The 17,793-nt window shown below is 44.2% G+C and overlaps 1 protein-coding gene across 1 annotated transcript in view; it reads right to left on the reverse strand.

The window, feature by feature from the left end:
• LOC307241563 (membrane-associated guanylate kinase, WW and PDZ domain-containing protein 1-like) overlaps positions 1-17,793 on the reverse strand; it is a gene marked incomplete at its 5' end in the record, with an annotated part of 85,779 nt that overhangs the window by 48,067 nt on the left and 19,919 nt on the right. Inside the window, one exon of the mRNA XM_080015729.1 lies at positions 9,257-9,373. Coding sequence (XP_079871855.1) covers positions 9,257-9,373 — 117 coding nt within the window. The remainder of the gene's footprint in view (positions 1-9,256; positions 9,374-17,793) is intronic.

Below are 17,793 nucleotides of genomic sequence, written 5' to 3' on the forward strand. Positions count from 1 at the left end.
TTGTGTTTATATTTCAGCCGGACTGGATCTTTTTCTCTTTGCTAACGTACGAGAGGCATTATTGCGGCCGTGAATCTTCCATGCTCCATGTTGTATGGAGTACTCAAAGCTCAAAGATTTACAGAACTTGGAGGGCCTGGGTATCAGACCGATTTCTGTAGCGTGTACTCACAAGCTGACCTGGGAGCCAAGGTGAGTATTGTGTCCCTTGTACCACTGCTGCGTTCTGTCAGCACTTCCCTCCCCCCATTAAAGTGATTGCTGCCCCATAATGATTTATGAAGGAGAACGGAGAGGTAATCAATGCAGCGGAGGCCCACAGATTAATGATGAAGCAAATAGCAGCCCCACTCCAGATCCTATCAGCGTCCATGGTGCCGTTCAGAGCGAGCCGTGATGTCGTAGGTTCAATTAACTAACATTGGGGCCGACTTCAACTGCACAAAGCAACAACGACACTCTAGCCCCACAAGCAATCCCACTCATTAACACACGCACGCACACGCGAAAACTGCTTTCATATAATATCTTACTCATCAAATCACAGTAGGTTCTTGATATTATTGAAAATATGTTCCTTTGTTTTCCATTCCAGGTTTGGTCAAGAATATGTGCAATACTATCTGAGTCCAGAGATAGACAGACAGAGATGGAGAGACAGAGATGGAGAGACAGAGATAAAGAGAATGATACAGAGAGAAAGAGGCCAGACACACAATACTGCTGCTGCCCAAATACAACAGGCCATTCTTTCAGCTCGCGCCACAACAGTACTCACAGCTGAGTCCCTGCCGTTATTCTCCTGCTGTTCCCTCTCTCCCGCTCCCCTTTCAGAACGGGGTATGAATGAAGGAGGGGGCTGCATGAGAATAGGGCGAAAAAAAAAAAAAAAAAAAAAGAACACACAATCTAAAGCTCAATTAGGCAGAAACCTCGCAAAAATACACAAAGGACTTTCATGGGGTTTTCAATGTAAAGCTCTCTGCAGTGAAAGGGAGGAGAGATGAAGTGAAGAAAGAGCTGAAAAGGGGGGCAGATCTTGATTCTTGAAGAGAAAGCTCACAAGGGGCTACGAAGAGGAAGCCAGCAAATGGGTGCTGTGAAGAAAAGAATGAAAAATAAAAGCAGAGACAAGAAATACAGAAAAGGTGACAGAGAAATGGTGTTTTTCAGAGTGACTGGCCGGATAATGTCCAATAGGGTAGTATCTCAACAGATCAATGCTCAAAATCAGCCACACCGTGAAGCAAACAGCATTTCAGACCAACAAATGCAATGGCATTTGTGTGTGTGTGTGTGTGTGTGTGTGTGTGTGTGTGTGTGTGTGTGTGTGTGTGTGTGTGTGCGCGTGGTGCGCACAAACACACGCTTACACTCCCACACATACCACTCTGCCATCATCACAGGCAAACAACACAACACATTATAGTTCATCAATATCACACCAGAGATCTGCGAAGCCACTCATTCCAACATCCCCTCAGCTTGATGGGCAGAGAGCACACAACTGTCTCTGGATCCGTCTCTCTTCCTTCCTCTGTCTATCTGTGTTTTTGCCTTTCCTCCCCACCTACACCTCCTCAATCTAATCCCGGAAGCTGGAGCATCAATTGCATGGGAGGTAAATGTCAGGGAATTACCTTTGTTGTGCCGCTGATCCTATCTTCTCTGCGCTCTATTCCACGGGGATATACGCAAAATAAATCCAAACAGGCGGGATTCTGCTCCTTCGGTTGCGTCCAAACCATCCACTGACTGTTCGGCCGCCTGTGAGCAAGTGCTAGCCCCCTGCTTGCTAGCTCATTCAGGCTGGCAGGCAGCTAGGAGGCAGCTGCCTTTTTTTTCCTCAGAGCTCCACAAGCAGAGAAAATGAGAGGTCCAGCCCAGCTTAGAGGCTAAGCCAATGTGAGCTATTCACACTCCAGCTCCCGTCTGAGGCCAATGGCTGCAGCTACAAAGCCCCACCCTCCCCCTTTCCCCCCTGCATATTCCCGCCCAGCCCCACCCCGCTCTCCCTCCCACCACCACCCCTTCGCTCTCCATCTTAGCCATAGAACAGTCTCTTGACATAGCCCAACACATGCTCTCTTCTGATAAACAAGGCAGCCTCATCAACCTCATGCAGCTCTCGTGACCGAGGCGTTCAACACTCCAGGGGTGAAAACAGGGGTGAAGGCAGGGCGTGGATGAAAGAGCATAATGGTTGTGTCAGTGATCAAGGATGTGGACGGGGGGCAGAGGCGAAGGAGAAAAGACAGTAGAAAGGTGTGCGGTAAAATAGCGAAGGGTGCGAAATGGAAAGTGTTGGCGCTCCGCTATCCAGGACATGCAGCTGATTGTGGCATCTGGAAGATAAATTGTTGGATTTAAATAAATATGGCAAATATCACACCGTAGCGGTGTGTACAGTACCTAAGTCGGTGTGTGGCCAAGGCTTCGATAGTTCGATAATCGAGTGGCATTTCTTCACGTGTCATTGCCGCTGTGCTCACAGAGCATTGACTTGACTGAATCATGGGCAATTGGAAGTCCCAACATAGATGAAAGGAAAGCTTGTACCTGCATGGACATGGACCACTGCCCGGGCAGCCTGGCCACGACGCCCCAGGCGCTGCCCTCTGGGGGGGCGGACTGCAGCTTTTCTATTTGTATTCACATAGCCCCAGACCCAGCTTCATGCCCTCATTCTGGCATCACAGCTTTCAGGAAACGTCTCCCACGATATTTAAATAGATCTGTCTTTGAGGCGACTGCACGACAGCTTGCAAATGTTCATACCCGACACCATATCCAACAACTATAGTTTAAATTTCAAAGATGACATGGAATGACAAAATGACAGAGCTGTGGAGTGTTGAGTTGAAAGATTCTTCACTCATGGGTAACGTCTGTCATTCACAGTTTGCAAAATGGCCATCCAATGTACGGAGCGTCAAAAAGTACTTGCCAATTATTCTGACAGTCAGAAAACACGGATAGGTGCTAACTGCCACTGGTGACTCATTGGCAACGGACACGTCTTGTATTTTCTATGGCTGCTATAACAATAAACACCACAAAAGCCGGATGCATTTGATTGATGAAGATAGGTTTATTTAAAAGAGAATGTGCTCATAGACGAGCACCGAATAGGCTTCTACAACCTGGGATAGGAATAATCTCCAAGTCAAGATGAGAGAGAGAGCGGGCACAGAAGAGCAGCCAGATGAACACATCAAAGTGTGAGACATCCGAAAGCTGAGAAGGAGAAAGAGCGGCTCCTATTTATAGCCGGGGACGATGAATCATATCTCACCCTGTGATCCTTTGATTGTTTAATGAGGAAACATAGATATCGCCACACTTCCCAAGTTGGTCCGATCCAAAGTCATCACGTTAGCCGCCCGGTGGCCCCAGGGATCGCCAACAACAACAACACATCATCATAACAACATGGTTATGCCAATTGTGGCAAATCATAGCAGTGATATGTTGTTACCATATTTACATACCATATTTGATTTCCTTGATCCCCTCGACAAAGGCTTACATTATTCAAATTCACTGAAGAATGTGACGTCTCCCTGTAGCGCACAAACATGAAGGAGCACGTTACCATCCTTCACTCGTCCAAACGTACCTTTTGATTTACCGTTTGACAGCCGCGATAGCTCGCCCATGAACTGACCGCGTGAACTTGATTCAACGGCGTATGCAAACCTTCTCAGGGGTTTCCAAATAATTGTCTTTGTCACCTCCTTTCATCGCCAGAGGTGGCGGTGGTGAGTTAACGCTGGACACGGGACACGGCCCACACGTGGGTGAATTTTTATCACCGGGCAGTGAATCAGTCAAACCTTACGCTGGTCCCAGTCATTTCTCCCATAAACGGTGATCAGATTGTACGCTCTTGCTATCCCAATCCCTACAAATAGATTTAGGCAGCTGCTATGACAACCACACAACTGTTGCGTATTCGCGGAAAGTCTCGCATCTTTCTGGCACTTCTGATCCGACACCCTTTTCAGATCTGAGTGTTGTTGCCATGAAAACAGTCCCAGCGATGCCGTTGGCTCAAGCTGACAGGACCAGGATATTATTTCATTACACCCACGCTATGGGCAAGATGGGGAGACCGTTTCCCGGTTACGTCTGGTTGTAGCCATATGCAAGCAAGCGAACAACTAGTCTATGTATTAATGACACAGGAGAATAGAATACTCTTTATATCAGTAGACTAACTGCTTGCTTAGTTAGCTCGACTAAGTGAAATGAAAGGCGTTTTGAACTAAAGGTTAATTTCCGACGCGTCAGTGGCATTTTAAATATATAATGTTTTCACCTTTATTTACCGATTGTTAACCAATCAGTTAAACCAATACATTTTAGGGATTACACAAAACCCTTATCTGGGTTTAATTTACAGCAGCTGTGATTGGGACTAGCCATTTGTACCTTTCTCCACTTGTTCCAGCATATAGGTCATTGGGTTTATTTTTGTCAGCTATATCAGAAACTGGCAGAGGTGAACATGGTAATAACTAGGTACAGTACAGTACTTTTGTGGTATCCATCAAATCGCACAGAACACTATCAAAGCGTATCAAAGTGACACACTCGCAACAATGACTATGCCTGCTATTCTATAAATATTGGGGGGGGGGGCAATTTGGAGAAAAATATTAGGAAAATATAATGGGATTTAATACATACTCAATGAATGATTCCTCTAAACGGTCTACACCTACATGACAGTTATTGTTTCGTTATACTATATGTCATGGCAAGTATGTCCAGCCCTCTTCATGTCCCTTTAGGTTTTATTTTCATATTGTAGATCGAGAACGTTGTACAAGATGAAAGACAATAATTGTCTTATAGAAACAGGATTAACAACTAGACAAGGATGAGCATTGGTAATTCACACATTATACTTGATCCATAGCATGTTATGTTAATAATCCAGGCTAATAAAGCCTACATTGTTAACCACAGTGAGGAATCTGATGGCGTGTTAAGTAAAAAGACAACAATAGATCACAACATTCTGTGCCAAGTCATAGCAAGTCAACCCTCCAATGCAGACCTGTCAGTCACACTGGAAATAACATCTTGGGAACGGATTGGCACACTATTTTTTGAGTAGTGGTACGTTTTATATTTTGGACTTGAATTGTAAAATGTGGAAAATAGTAACATATGGTATTTGATATACCAATGCGTGCCGTAACCACATCAAACTCATCCACATTGAATCCATTTACACACACGCACGCACGCACGCACGCACACACACACACACACACACACACACACACACACACACACACACACACACACACACACACACACACACACACACACACACACACACACACACACACACACACACACACACACACACACACTTTTGCACCTGTTCTCATTCATCACTCTCATACAAAAACAAATATTAGCCAAGCTCCTCCCAAAAGGTTTGAAGCCATCGTTTTGCCAACCCTTATCCTTTCATAGCAAATCACAGGTTGGCACTGAAGAAATTTGGCTACATAAACAACAATATCAAGTGTGTGTATGTAGAAGGCAGGCAAACAGAAGATGGGGCCCATTCAGCCGTTACGGGGCTGAATGGCCGTCATTAGCATGAGGCTCCCCGACAGCACCCTGCAATGCAGCGACACACACACAATGGCGAGTGCCACGCTTCCCCCTGCCGTTCCCCCAGAAAAGCCCTTTTGTCAGAGAAGCATCTGGACCTGACCTCCATACATTCGGAGCTGATGACCCCCCCCCCCTTCACCCATCCCCCACCCGCCTTCCTCGCTTCTCCTATCCACCCCATCTTAAAAACCTGCTCTGCCTCAACAGCGACACCCCCCCCCCCCACACACACACACACACCAACCCTCCCTCTCTCAGCTAAGAAGTGCAGCCGTCTCTTGCTTGAAAAGAAGGTCTGTGTACTAGTGGGCCTTACACAAAGCCTGCAGGGCGAATTAGAAAACCAAAGAGGAAAAAGCACCAAGGCTACTGGCCATCTGTCCCTCTGGGTTGGACGTGCCTGCTCCAAGTGTGCCAGCCCCCGACCCCTTCCCTCGCATAATTCCCACCCCCACCTCCCCTTTGCCAAAACACAAACACACACACATACCATGAGCCACACTCAGTCCCTGTCATGCATCCTTCTCGCTCCCCAGCCCCGCGTACATCACAGGCTTCCGCCGAACGGATGGCGGACGACGAGGGCGAAGGGGAAGGACAGAAGGGGGAGGACGGAATCAAAACTGCCACTTGCCTGGATGCAGAGGAAGCGGCACCCGGCGAATCAAGCTGTAATCCTGTCTTTGTGTGAACGGCAAACAGAAAAAAATGTCTCCAGCAATGATTCCTCAAGATCGCCAGTGGAGTGGAAAACAAGGAAGTGAGAGAGACTGAGAGACAGTGAGGAGGGAGTGAGAAAAAAATAGCGAGGGAGTGAGAGAGAGAGAGAGACAGAGAGAGAGAGAGAGAGAGAGAGAGAGAGAGAGAGAGAGAGAGAGAGAGAGAGAGAGAGAGAGAGACGCAAAGACAGTAAAAGACAACAGCCAGAGTCGAGCCACAAGGAGGCTGACACTCACTGGAGGATTTGAAGTGAGAGAGGAGAGAGAGAGAGAGACAGAGAGAGAGAGAGAGAGAGAGAGAGAGAGAGAGAGAGAGAGAGAGAGATCAGGTGGGGGAGGGAGGACTGGTTTGCTCAGCGGCTCCGATGCTGGAATATATCGGTAAGATAACCCTGATCCGCGAGCAGATGCTGTAGACATGACAGGGAAATGAATCCCGCGAGAGAGCGACTTCTCTGTCATTTGTGACATTTGTAGCACATGATAACAATGGCCATCTGTAGCAGCGGTGAAGGATGGAGGGGAGCAAAGGGAGGGAAGAGGGGGGAAGGGGAAGGTTGGGAGTTCATATGGTGAGTGTCCTCTTCCATACCGCCCCCCCCCAAAAAAAACAGAAAAAAAAGCACCTGTTTGAGGGTTGGGGGGGGGGGGGGGCAAGCACCTGTTTGAGACTAGGGGAGAGAAGGAGCAACACATGTTAGGAGAGGAGGAGGAGACATGAGAGGGGCAGAGACAAAGAGAGGACCGGGCTGAGAAGTGTGGCCTTTATTTTCCTGCCATTGTCATTCTGCCTTGTCATGCCAAACAACTACGTGCATGAGAGAGAGAGAGCAAGAGAGAGGGAGAGAAAATAAAGGAGGTTGGCAATAATTGGTAAAAGAAAGAAAGAGATGAAACACCTTTTATGTAGTATAAACAATAAAAGCTGTATTTTGGTATTTTTTCATCTCACCTATGCTGTGAATTCAAATAAGACTTTGGTAACAAGCACATGTTTGAGTCAAGCATGGGGGCTGCAGCCATTGGGGAGTGACAAGGTTTATTTTCTTATTTTTGCTCGAATTCGCTGTTTGGTGGTTTATTTGTTTGTGAGCAAAATATCTCTCAAAGTATTTCCATGGATTTACATAAACGTGAGGCTCTGCTCACTCCGGATTCAAAACGTTTTGTTGCTTTGCATAATTGTCAAGCAGTATGGTCGGTGCGTATGGTTCGATCCCTGCAGGATCCTTAACGTCAACGTTGAGCTGCATGCGAGGTGGCCAGATTATTAAATGCGACGTGATGAGCTATCGACATGATAAGCAAGTTAAGGCAACTAAGATCTGTCTAGCTGGAAAATACATATCATATCATAATCATAACCTCACCACCTTCATTCACACCCTTCATTTTCAAAAGACGACTTAAAGTATGGGGTTTGCCTCCTTAAATTCGGATGCCTCTTAGTGATGTTTTGAGAGTTTTAGAAAATATGTCAAGATATGTGTATGGACACACATAAGGCATGTGTGCCCATACACATATCTTGACATTAGAATGAGCTTTTTCTCATCCGCAAAAGAGAGGGTTTTAATTTCACGTTTTAATTCCTATTGAGCACAGGCCAAAGTGTTTGATTAAGTCAAGGTGGCCGACAGCCTAGGCACACAGTTGACTCTCGCACGTTCACCTGAATGTCCTACTCCAGCCACTGCTATGACACAATTTCTCCACTTGAAACTGGCAATGTGGTTTTGTTTCATTGGCAATTAGTGCTGAGAAACAGATGTGCACGCTAAACAAAATATGAACCCCCTACCAAGTCCTCTTCAAGTCACAGCGTTTATGAAAATCAACACACCTTGACATGTAAATCATTATTACTTTAAGAACATCCCCGGGGACAAAAGATTCTCGCTACGGTTTTATTTTTACTCTTCGTGTTACTCCGTAGCCTGTAATATGTTCGGTGTGAATCCATCGTCCGGTGGGCTGAGTGCACATCAGCCTGCGCTCATTTCTAGAGCCCCGACACGCTCCTCACATAATCAGACAGGAATCCATTTTCAATATATCAGGACATCATAATCCCAGGCTGGCCACTGAGAGGGAGGCTCAGGGACAAGGATTTAGCGGTCACATGGCCGAGAGGAAGAGAAGGATGGAGCCACAGCGATTGACACACACACACACACACACACACACACACACACACACACACACACCCCCCATTTTAGAGATCCAGGAAAAGGTCCCTTGTGCTCAGAGATGCGATCTCCTTCACTGATTAGATCATGGCTATGCATATGTATGATGAGCAAAAACACCCTCACAGGCAAAACAAATAAATACCCTCACATAAACACACACACATATATATATATATATATATATATATATATATATATATATATATATATATATATATATATATATATATATTTATATATATATGCATTTTGAACAAAACAATAAGAGTATTACAAAAAAAACAATGCTATAATAAAACTGAGCAGGGGCTCATAACCAAACCAGCACAGATCAAATCGTTTCAAACCCAACCCACCGCAGCTGGCCAGCCGCCTGCTCGATGCTTGGCCAGGCCGACGCATTCAAAGCTATGTGAGACAGCTGTAACATGCTCCTCTCCAATAAGAAACACGGAATAACATTTGATTTAACATATAAGTGCTGCAGCTACTGTGATTCAACAAACCCGATGCAGGTTTGAGTATGAATGTGTCTCTGTAAATAAGGGAGGCTAGAAAACATCAGGACGATGAAGGGTTGAATGAGGTGGCAGAGCATAACAGAATGTAAGGCCATGACTGAATTAAAACACACTGAGATGAGGAAGCGGGTGACGGGGGGAGAGGGATGACGAAGATGAAGCGGGTGAAGGAAGGCGCACTCACAAGGCACAGCATGGCGGTACAAATTGGCTCGGATTGTTTGCTGCAGCTCATGGTCTGGGGAGGACTTCTGAAACCTCAGGCCCAGGTAGTGCTTCAAGTCCTTGTTCAGCTTGTGACCTGGGGGAACAGCACAGATATGGAGAAAAAAAAAAAATATATATATATATATAGTATGAAAACATGGAGTGAGGTTCCTAACTGTTTCACTGCTGTAATGTCATGACCAAGACCAAAAAATGTTGTCAATACACCTAAGCTAACCTAAAAAGGAAGGCCATAGCTCCTCAAGCACTGATTGATTTTGCATATTAACATGAAACAGCTCAATTATGTCAATGAATTTCATTATTAACATCTCACAGACCCAAATGATGAAAAGATGGAATGTAATTACGTAGGGAGAGGAATGTAAATAAGACACCCAGACATGGAGGCAGGTTGGGGCCACTTATTAAAAGGCCAGCTGATTGGCTCCAGCTTTCGGGCCCAGTCTGTAGTTATCCAATCAGCACTGCCGATGTTCAGTTCGAACAGCGCTCCAACAGTCACAATAGGGCCAGATGGCCAGAGCGCGCTCTCACGCCAGGGTCTCATTTAGGACCATTTAATGATCCCTAAATATATCATCCATGTCTGGGGAGCTGGCCAGCTATTCTTGGGGGAGCTGCCACGGTCTCCTGAAAAGCCCTGATCCTTGTGGATGATTCTTGTCTGGCTCAGTGCTTGAAAATTGAAAGGTTAGTCTGCACGTAAATAGGGGCGTTTCAATTTGAAATTGACAGGAATGCCCGGCTAAAACAAACTATGCCAGATTCTTCACAGGACTGTTATTTATGTTTATTTAAAAAAACAAAACAAAAAAAAACAAAAACTAGATAAATCAGAAACATCAATCAGGAAGCCCAGAGGGTGAAGCAAATCCTGAGGTTGTTCTCCAGCTGTGACATCATCTGTCAAACCACCCCTGCCTCAGCTGCTCCTCTCCTCTTTTGGAGTTACACTGTGTTTACAGAAGCACTCTCATAAGCTCACCAGGCTGATGATATCTGCCTTACTGTACCATGTAAACAGTGTATACTAATATACATCATAACCTTCAATGAACTAACTTCCCTCAAAGGGCAAAAGCTTAATAGTGAATGGGAGTAGATGGATTTGATGCACTTACCAGAATAAGAGGAAAAAGAATTTGCCAAATGGATATTCCAATTTTGTTTCCCAGAATAACCATTTGGCATTTAATTATTATTATTTTTGATTAATTAATATTTTTATATTTTAATCAGCTTCATGAAATATTTCTCCACCTTACTTTTCTGCCGTTTAGGGGAAACGCTGGCTTGCGGTGTACTTTGCCCTATATTGCCGTTCCCCTACACACTCTTTTTAGACACTCAAAGAAACACACACAGACCTCGGTGAAATTCTGTGCAAAGCAAAGCACAGTCAGGTAATTGTTACCTAGCAACCAGCCAGTGCTGACAACCATCGTTATGGTCCCTGCTAGGCAAGCAGCGTTCAGATTGTAAAAAACAGATACAACAGCACACCCGTGAAACCACACACACACACACACACACACACACACACACACACACACACACACACACACACACACACACACACACACACACACACACACACACACACACACATCTTCTACCAATAACAGTATCCGAGTGTTTCTAAATTCAATATGTAATTCAAGCCAGAGTCGTAACGGTCTTGCTTCTGGTTTCATGCACCATTCATTGTGCTGCTGTTAGCGCTTCACATCTTTCCTCAGGTAAGATTTACTAAAAGACATTAACAGCCCTCCTCCTATGGGGTGCAAGAGTCAGCAGCTAGCGACCCAGGTGTCACGCCCCATCAATGAGTAAGTCATCAAATATTCAATATCTCCCAGGATTACAGCGGCGCTGTGGAGAGATAACAACCTCTCTGTGGCGCATGAATGCATGTATGTGTTGTGTGCTTCTCTCTCCTGATTGGGGGGTTTTATACACAAGCCCTCTTTCTTGCTAATTTTATCTTTGCTGAACACACACACACACACACCATGCCTCAAATCATAGTCTTTATTTATTTTCGATCTGCTCTTTGACGAGGAATAGTTTAATGCGTGTGTTTGGGTTGAGGTACCGAAAGGGTTCTAAAATCCTTGCAAGCGCTCTACTGTCTGCATTTTTATAGATGCATTGACTATATTATTATTATGCAGATCTGGGAACTGTATTACCAGACAAATGTCCTTTAAATAATGTGGAAGCGCATGTTTAATAACTGTAAGAGCATGTATGTACAAGTATAATCGCGCCACAGTGCTTGACAGCAGACCCACCAATTAAGGAAAAAACCCAACTGTTTATTGTTCAACAATGCTCTTATAGTAAAGATATGAAGACACACGCGTGCTATAAAAGTCATGCTATTTTGCAATGAGAACGACCGTATAATCAGTATGACGGCGGATGATGAAATGGGTCATTTGAAAGTTTGATAAGTCCAGTCCTGGTACTGATTGCAAAGAAACCCCTCCCCAAGAAAACTTCTTAGAATCCAACAAAATTACAGAGTCGGCTAAGATGTCCCTCGGCCGGGGCGCTGGAGGATTGTGTATGACAAAGGTCATAGCTCTGGATGGGCCACGTTCATGCAGTGCTAAGCGGCAGTACGAGAGATATGGGGACGGGAGGCCTCGCCCCTCACACATACAAAGATAGAGAGATGGGTTTAACCCAAATCAGGGTGGATTATACACACGCTAGGCCTCCAGTCACTATTACATAACCTCCGATCTAGGTAGGTTGTTTCATTTGAAGGATCGGAGGAACATTTATGCTGCCACATCCAAGAACACACTGCCTCTCACACGCGCAACGTACGACTGCAAACACACTACGTACTATATTTCATATTGAGCATACCTCAGCTTTTCCATCACAAAATTCCATCTGCATTACAATCCAGCATAAAATGAAATGGAAAAACATATGCTAGAGGTGTCCGATCAGCCCATCAGCTAAATCCTCAGCAAAATAATTTCCATCTAGTAGCACAGACCAGCTGGCATCCCCGTTATTCACTGCTAACGTATACCAATCATGCTTCAAAAATAAAAAAAAAGGGACTGGCTGTATATCAATTGAGGAAAAATAAATTACCAGTTTTCCAATTTCAAGCCATCAGTGAGGGAGTTTTCATGTTTTAGACATGCAAGTGAAGCAGGATTAAATAAATAAATTGGTCACTCTGTGCATCTATGTCTGCCTAGTTCTGTTCAGCTGCTGATTGGGATTCATGTCCCATCTTCCAGCTCAACACTGCCCTCTGTGTTTCTGTCCACACTAAATCTGTTTCACACAGGCCCGTTGCTACAGCAACCCAGAGCCAACCAGCAAATGAGACACAAGCTCTGTGTGGTAACCATGGGATGCTGCCCCCCGGTGGTGGATCACACGCTTTGACAGAGTTGATTTCAACGGCCCCAAAAAGGACACGGTAGATATGGTAGATACAGTTACTGACCATTGTAGCTGGAGTCATATGTAATAGAGAGGAAAAAAACACTTGAAACCAGCCGCCCCGATATAATAAAACCAAGGTTATCTGTGTTTGATTTTAGAATCTCACCATTAGTGATTAGAAGAGTAAATAATACAGGAACATAAGCAGGGTGTGATGTGATGTGATGTGTGTGCTGCAGCTTATTCTTATATAAGTACAGGGCTTGTAAGGCACTCTCAAGAAGCAGACCACACATGGACATTTTGAGATGAACATTAATAACAACCATAGCAATAGAATCCCAAAATTACAGCTACTGCCTGGGACAATAGTGTGCTGCTAGACTCTGGGACGTGGGAACTTCCTAATTACTCTAAGCACACAACCCCGTGTTTGCAGTCAGGCAAGTCACCTGAGTAAAATAACATTCACACGGGCACTTTCTCGTTCCACCAAGCTGCACTGAAACAACAGATAAAAAGCTGAAATAACCTTTTTGGAATAAATGCCGCAGTCTGAATGTGAGCGGGCAGTAAATTGTTGGATTTTGCTGACTAGTCGCTGTTTGATGGCAACATCTACTGAGGGCCTTGCTTTGTGTTGTTCTCTCCCCCTGGGAGGGTGTCGTTGGCACAACTTAGGTGCTAAATGGCACCCATGTTGCAACTGTAGGACATACACACACCAGTGATCATGGAGGGCATGGCATGTCTGGTTTTTAGGGCATAACATGGACAGGTGTGGGTCTGCTAGTAAAGTGCTACCGTGAGCACAAAGAGCATTGGGACAGATGGGGCATGCAGCGATCTGAGCATCAAAACACAGCAAATGGAGTCATGCAAGCTGACGCTGCTATGTTAAAGGAAAACAGCAGTGTTTTTCGAACATGAACCTTGTTTTCCGATCACTGGGAGTCAGTCCAATGGCATCAGAATATTTTCAATTGATCCAGTATTGAGAGAGTAGCCTCAGCCGACGCCCATGCAATGGGGCTTTCTTTGCCATTTTGGGGTTATTTTGCGACTGTGATTACCCTATTGTGTCTGATGAAAAATAGGACTAAAGGTTACCAGAGATTCCCTTTAATATATGAAAGCAGTAAGACCAAGAAGTATCAGACCATTTTAAATTCACATTTCGTGAAATTTTCTAATTTAAATTCATTGTGATATTATAACATTTTCATTTGAATTTTGTTTGTCATAGTCTTCAAACCGGTGGTCTGTTGGGGATTTCACAAGCTTGTGTCTTATCACAATTTGATTAACAAGGCTCCACGCTGTCTGTGTCCTTCTATCTAGTTTGGAGCTGTAACAGTCTGGTACCAATGGGAGCCTTCAACGCTCAAACGCAAGAGAATAAAACACAAATCAGATGCTTTCTTGGTTAAAAGAACAAAATCAGACATGGACCGGAGCGTTCCACATTGCTCACAATGTGCCATGGGGAAACTTGCATATGTTTTCCACGCAGTTACAAATAGTTTGCAAGCAGCCTAAGCAACATAGAGATAGGATTTCCTCAAGGGGCAAATAATATTGTATTTCCTCTTGGCAATTTCAAATAATAGCCGCAAAGCAGGAACTGGAAATGCTGGTTCTTAAACAGTGAAATCCATTGTTTCAGTAGCTTCCTGTGGGTCTCAGGACATCCCGTCAGTCAACACTGGACTCTCCAGTTACAGAGAAGGGTGTACCCCATTATCCAGCACTCCGGGTCTACGAGGTGAACCATGTGAAGGATGCAACAGACAAAATAGGTTGATCACACATTACTGCTGAAATTGACGGGGTTCACTTAGAATGATAAACCGGAAAAAGGCTCCAGTTGTTATTGAGACAAGTTCATGTAGCCGATGATGACGTGATGTAAAAACGAAACAACCATAGCATTGTTCTGACATCACAAAAATGATCCCGGTGTTGGTGGAACAGAAATAAGCGAGCTAACGTGACTGCGATAACATTGTCACTGATGTGCAAACTTGCTTCGGAAGGAATCTGCCGACCCAAGCCGCTTCACCAATCACATGCGCTGGGGAGCATGTCTGATCGACCGCAAACGTCATACTATCAATTGCCAGCGCTCATCGGTGTTCAGTGAAGGCCTCAGATACGTACCTTGATAAGCCTTAAATGTATACACATTCTCAAAGGCCAGACAGACATTAATAGACATTAATTACTTCTTTCACCTCCTAATATAAAGCAATGACCACATGCAGTGATTTCCTCAATACTGGATACCTCCTGCTTTCACAAGCATCGAGGTTATTTCCTGAGTACACCAGACACCTACTGGTTACGGGAGATGGCTGGTTTGTCCTGACAAACACAAGCATTCTCCACCAAGAAACCTGCCACCCCGTCATGTTTCTTCCCTCTACGAGCCTTGAAATCAGCTTGGCAGGGGAGAGGAGGAGAACATATCAATCACGGAAAAGTCCTCCTACACCCAGTCTCTGAACTGGTCCTGTGCCGCCTTCTACAACTGTAATTACAGCTGTATAACCAGTCATGCCCCAAAGCTGCTGTCATGTATGCCCTGCTGTAGTTCTTATTTATTGGGCTTAGAGCGTCCACAATGAGTGGTTCAGACCGTCATTTTAAATAAAATGCAGATAAAAAAACAAAACTAGTCGACATAAAACATCTGGTGCGATGAGCCCTTTGGTCACACATGGGGCAGATAGAACGTTATAGATGGTTTCTATCGAATGGTCGGAAAGGGGCAGTGAGGGTACGAGGACCGGCCTGACCCAGTTTGGCTGCTGAGTCAGAACAGCGGAGCATTATGGGAGAAGTTGTTATAACGGAAGACTCACAGACAAAGACAAACACTCGCATTCATATGAACACGCACAAAGGCAGATCGAAGCAGTGTGTTTTCCGCTAAAATGCACTCGATCTGCTCGGCGCTAAATATAGCTGGGAGAACCCGGGCCTACTGTTCCAAGCTGCCATGCCTACTGCATGTTGCTGTGAGTAGGCCAGAGGATGGAGGAAGTGAAAGGAGAGGAGGAAAATAAAGCGTAGCTATACTTAGAAAGACAGACAGAACAATCTTTATTCTACAATCTAACTCTGCATTCAAGACTTATTTAGGTCACCCATCAGCCTTTTGCTGTAATCCCACGACCATGTCTTGGTAGAAAATACACACATACTGTAATAACCCTTCAGGGCACGGTAAAAAAAGAAAAAAAAAGATACTCCAGTACAAATTATTAAATTCTACTGTTGCAATTTCTGAATTGAAAACTGCAATATCGATACTTTGTTTGGAAGTGACGACCATTTTCTGTTTAAAGTATATACCACCATAGAGGCAAATTAATTTCAATACGTTTTTATTATTTTTTATATTCCACTGAATTTGTTCCATGAAATATTTGTGTAATGGATGTCAGATGGTACACTGAAAATAGGGTAGCAGTTTCTCATTATCCATAAAATGTCAATATATCAATATTGAATCAAATGGTGTAATTGAAGCCTTTGTATCAAAATCAAATCATGGAGATCCTGCACAATCCAGTCCTATTTTATTTTTACACACACACACACACACACACACACACACACACACACACACACACACACACACACACACACACACACACACACACACACACACACACACACACACACACACACACCGTATATATACACATATACAAACACACACATATATTATATAATTTATACATGATTTTCCCCTTGGGCTAAGAATGGAAAAACATTAAAAAGGTAGGTGCAGGATAAGATCTCCCCGCCACGGATACAAAGCGTCACTCTGTATATAGGCATGCCATCAGTTCTAACTGGCTGCCTCTGTTAAATGTCATCGCCTGCCTGCCCGTCACAAACAAACGACTCCTACGTCATTAAAGTCCCTTCAACAGGAGCCAATGACCCTGGGCGATGGGACAGTGAGAGGATAGTCACCCCCTTATCCCGCGCAGCTACAACGGCAGACTGGAGCACATCACAGCGCAGGGACGCCGCTCGCAGATACAGTAGGATGAACACACAACACACATGTCAATAAAATACAAGCCTGAAAGTGACTTGACTTGTAGTTTATATGACCTCAAATGAACGGAAGATTGAAAGCCTCTTTAATAGTGTGTACAGTAACCAATAAGTGTGTAAATTATAGATTGCAATCGGAGGAGCTTCCGTATAGCATGTGCTGTGAAATTTGGCAAGGCAGAATTCAACACCAGCCACGTTTTTAAGCAAACCACTGAGATTTTCTCGAAAAGCAACTGGAAACCACAATGTCTCGTGACTTATTTCTGGCTTTCTTCTGCAGTGTTGAATCCAAAGGTAATTAACAGAACACGCACATATAAAATAATATCGATTTTAACTGGAGGGTTCCATACATCTCATCCAAACAGAGCTGTGTGCGGAAATGGCTGGCGTTCAAAAAGCCCCACAGGAAGATTCATTAAATGAAACTGTCAAGACGAATTTCCTCAGTAAGTTACCAATGGATTCTGCCACCAGAACTTTCTGCTGAGGAGGGGCACTTTTTCAGAAGTGCCAGCGAGGCATATTGTTTAGAGGATCGAGCTCCTGTGGTAATACCTCTTCTTATTCAACAACTGCAGCAATATTAGGCAAAACTTCTGATATAATGGCATGACAATGGTTCACACACATGTATGTACAGTACGTCAGATAATGTGTATGTAAGTATAATAGCGTATGGAATAACAGTCTTGACTAGATGAAGTTAGGACCTTCAACTATGAAGAAACAGCGTGGGATCTGCCTCGTAACATTGCTGTTATTCTACATAACTAATATATATTATACAGAACAAATCATTTAATAACAATTAAAAATGCAAAGTAGAAAAAAGTCATTCATAATTTAGGAACAGGAAAACAATAACAAGCTTGTCTCCTGAAAACATTAGTCAGTTAAGACAAGAGTAATTTTGATCAAATAAGAATACAATCTTAACTCTCCACAAATAAATCGAATCAAATAGTAATGCCTCATTTGTATATTTCCGCT

This window comes from Zeus faber (assembly GCF_960531495.2).
Source record: "Zeus faber genome assembly, chromosome: 15".
Classification (NCBI taxonomy): Eukaryota; Metazoa; Chordata; class Actinopteri; order Zeiformes; family Zeidae; genus Zeus; species Zeus faber.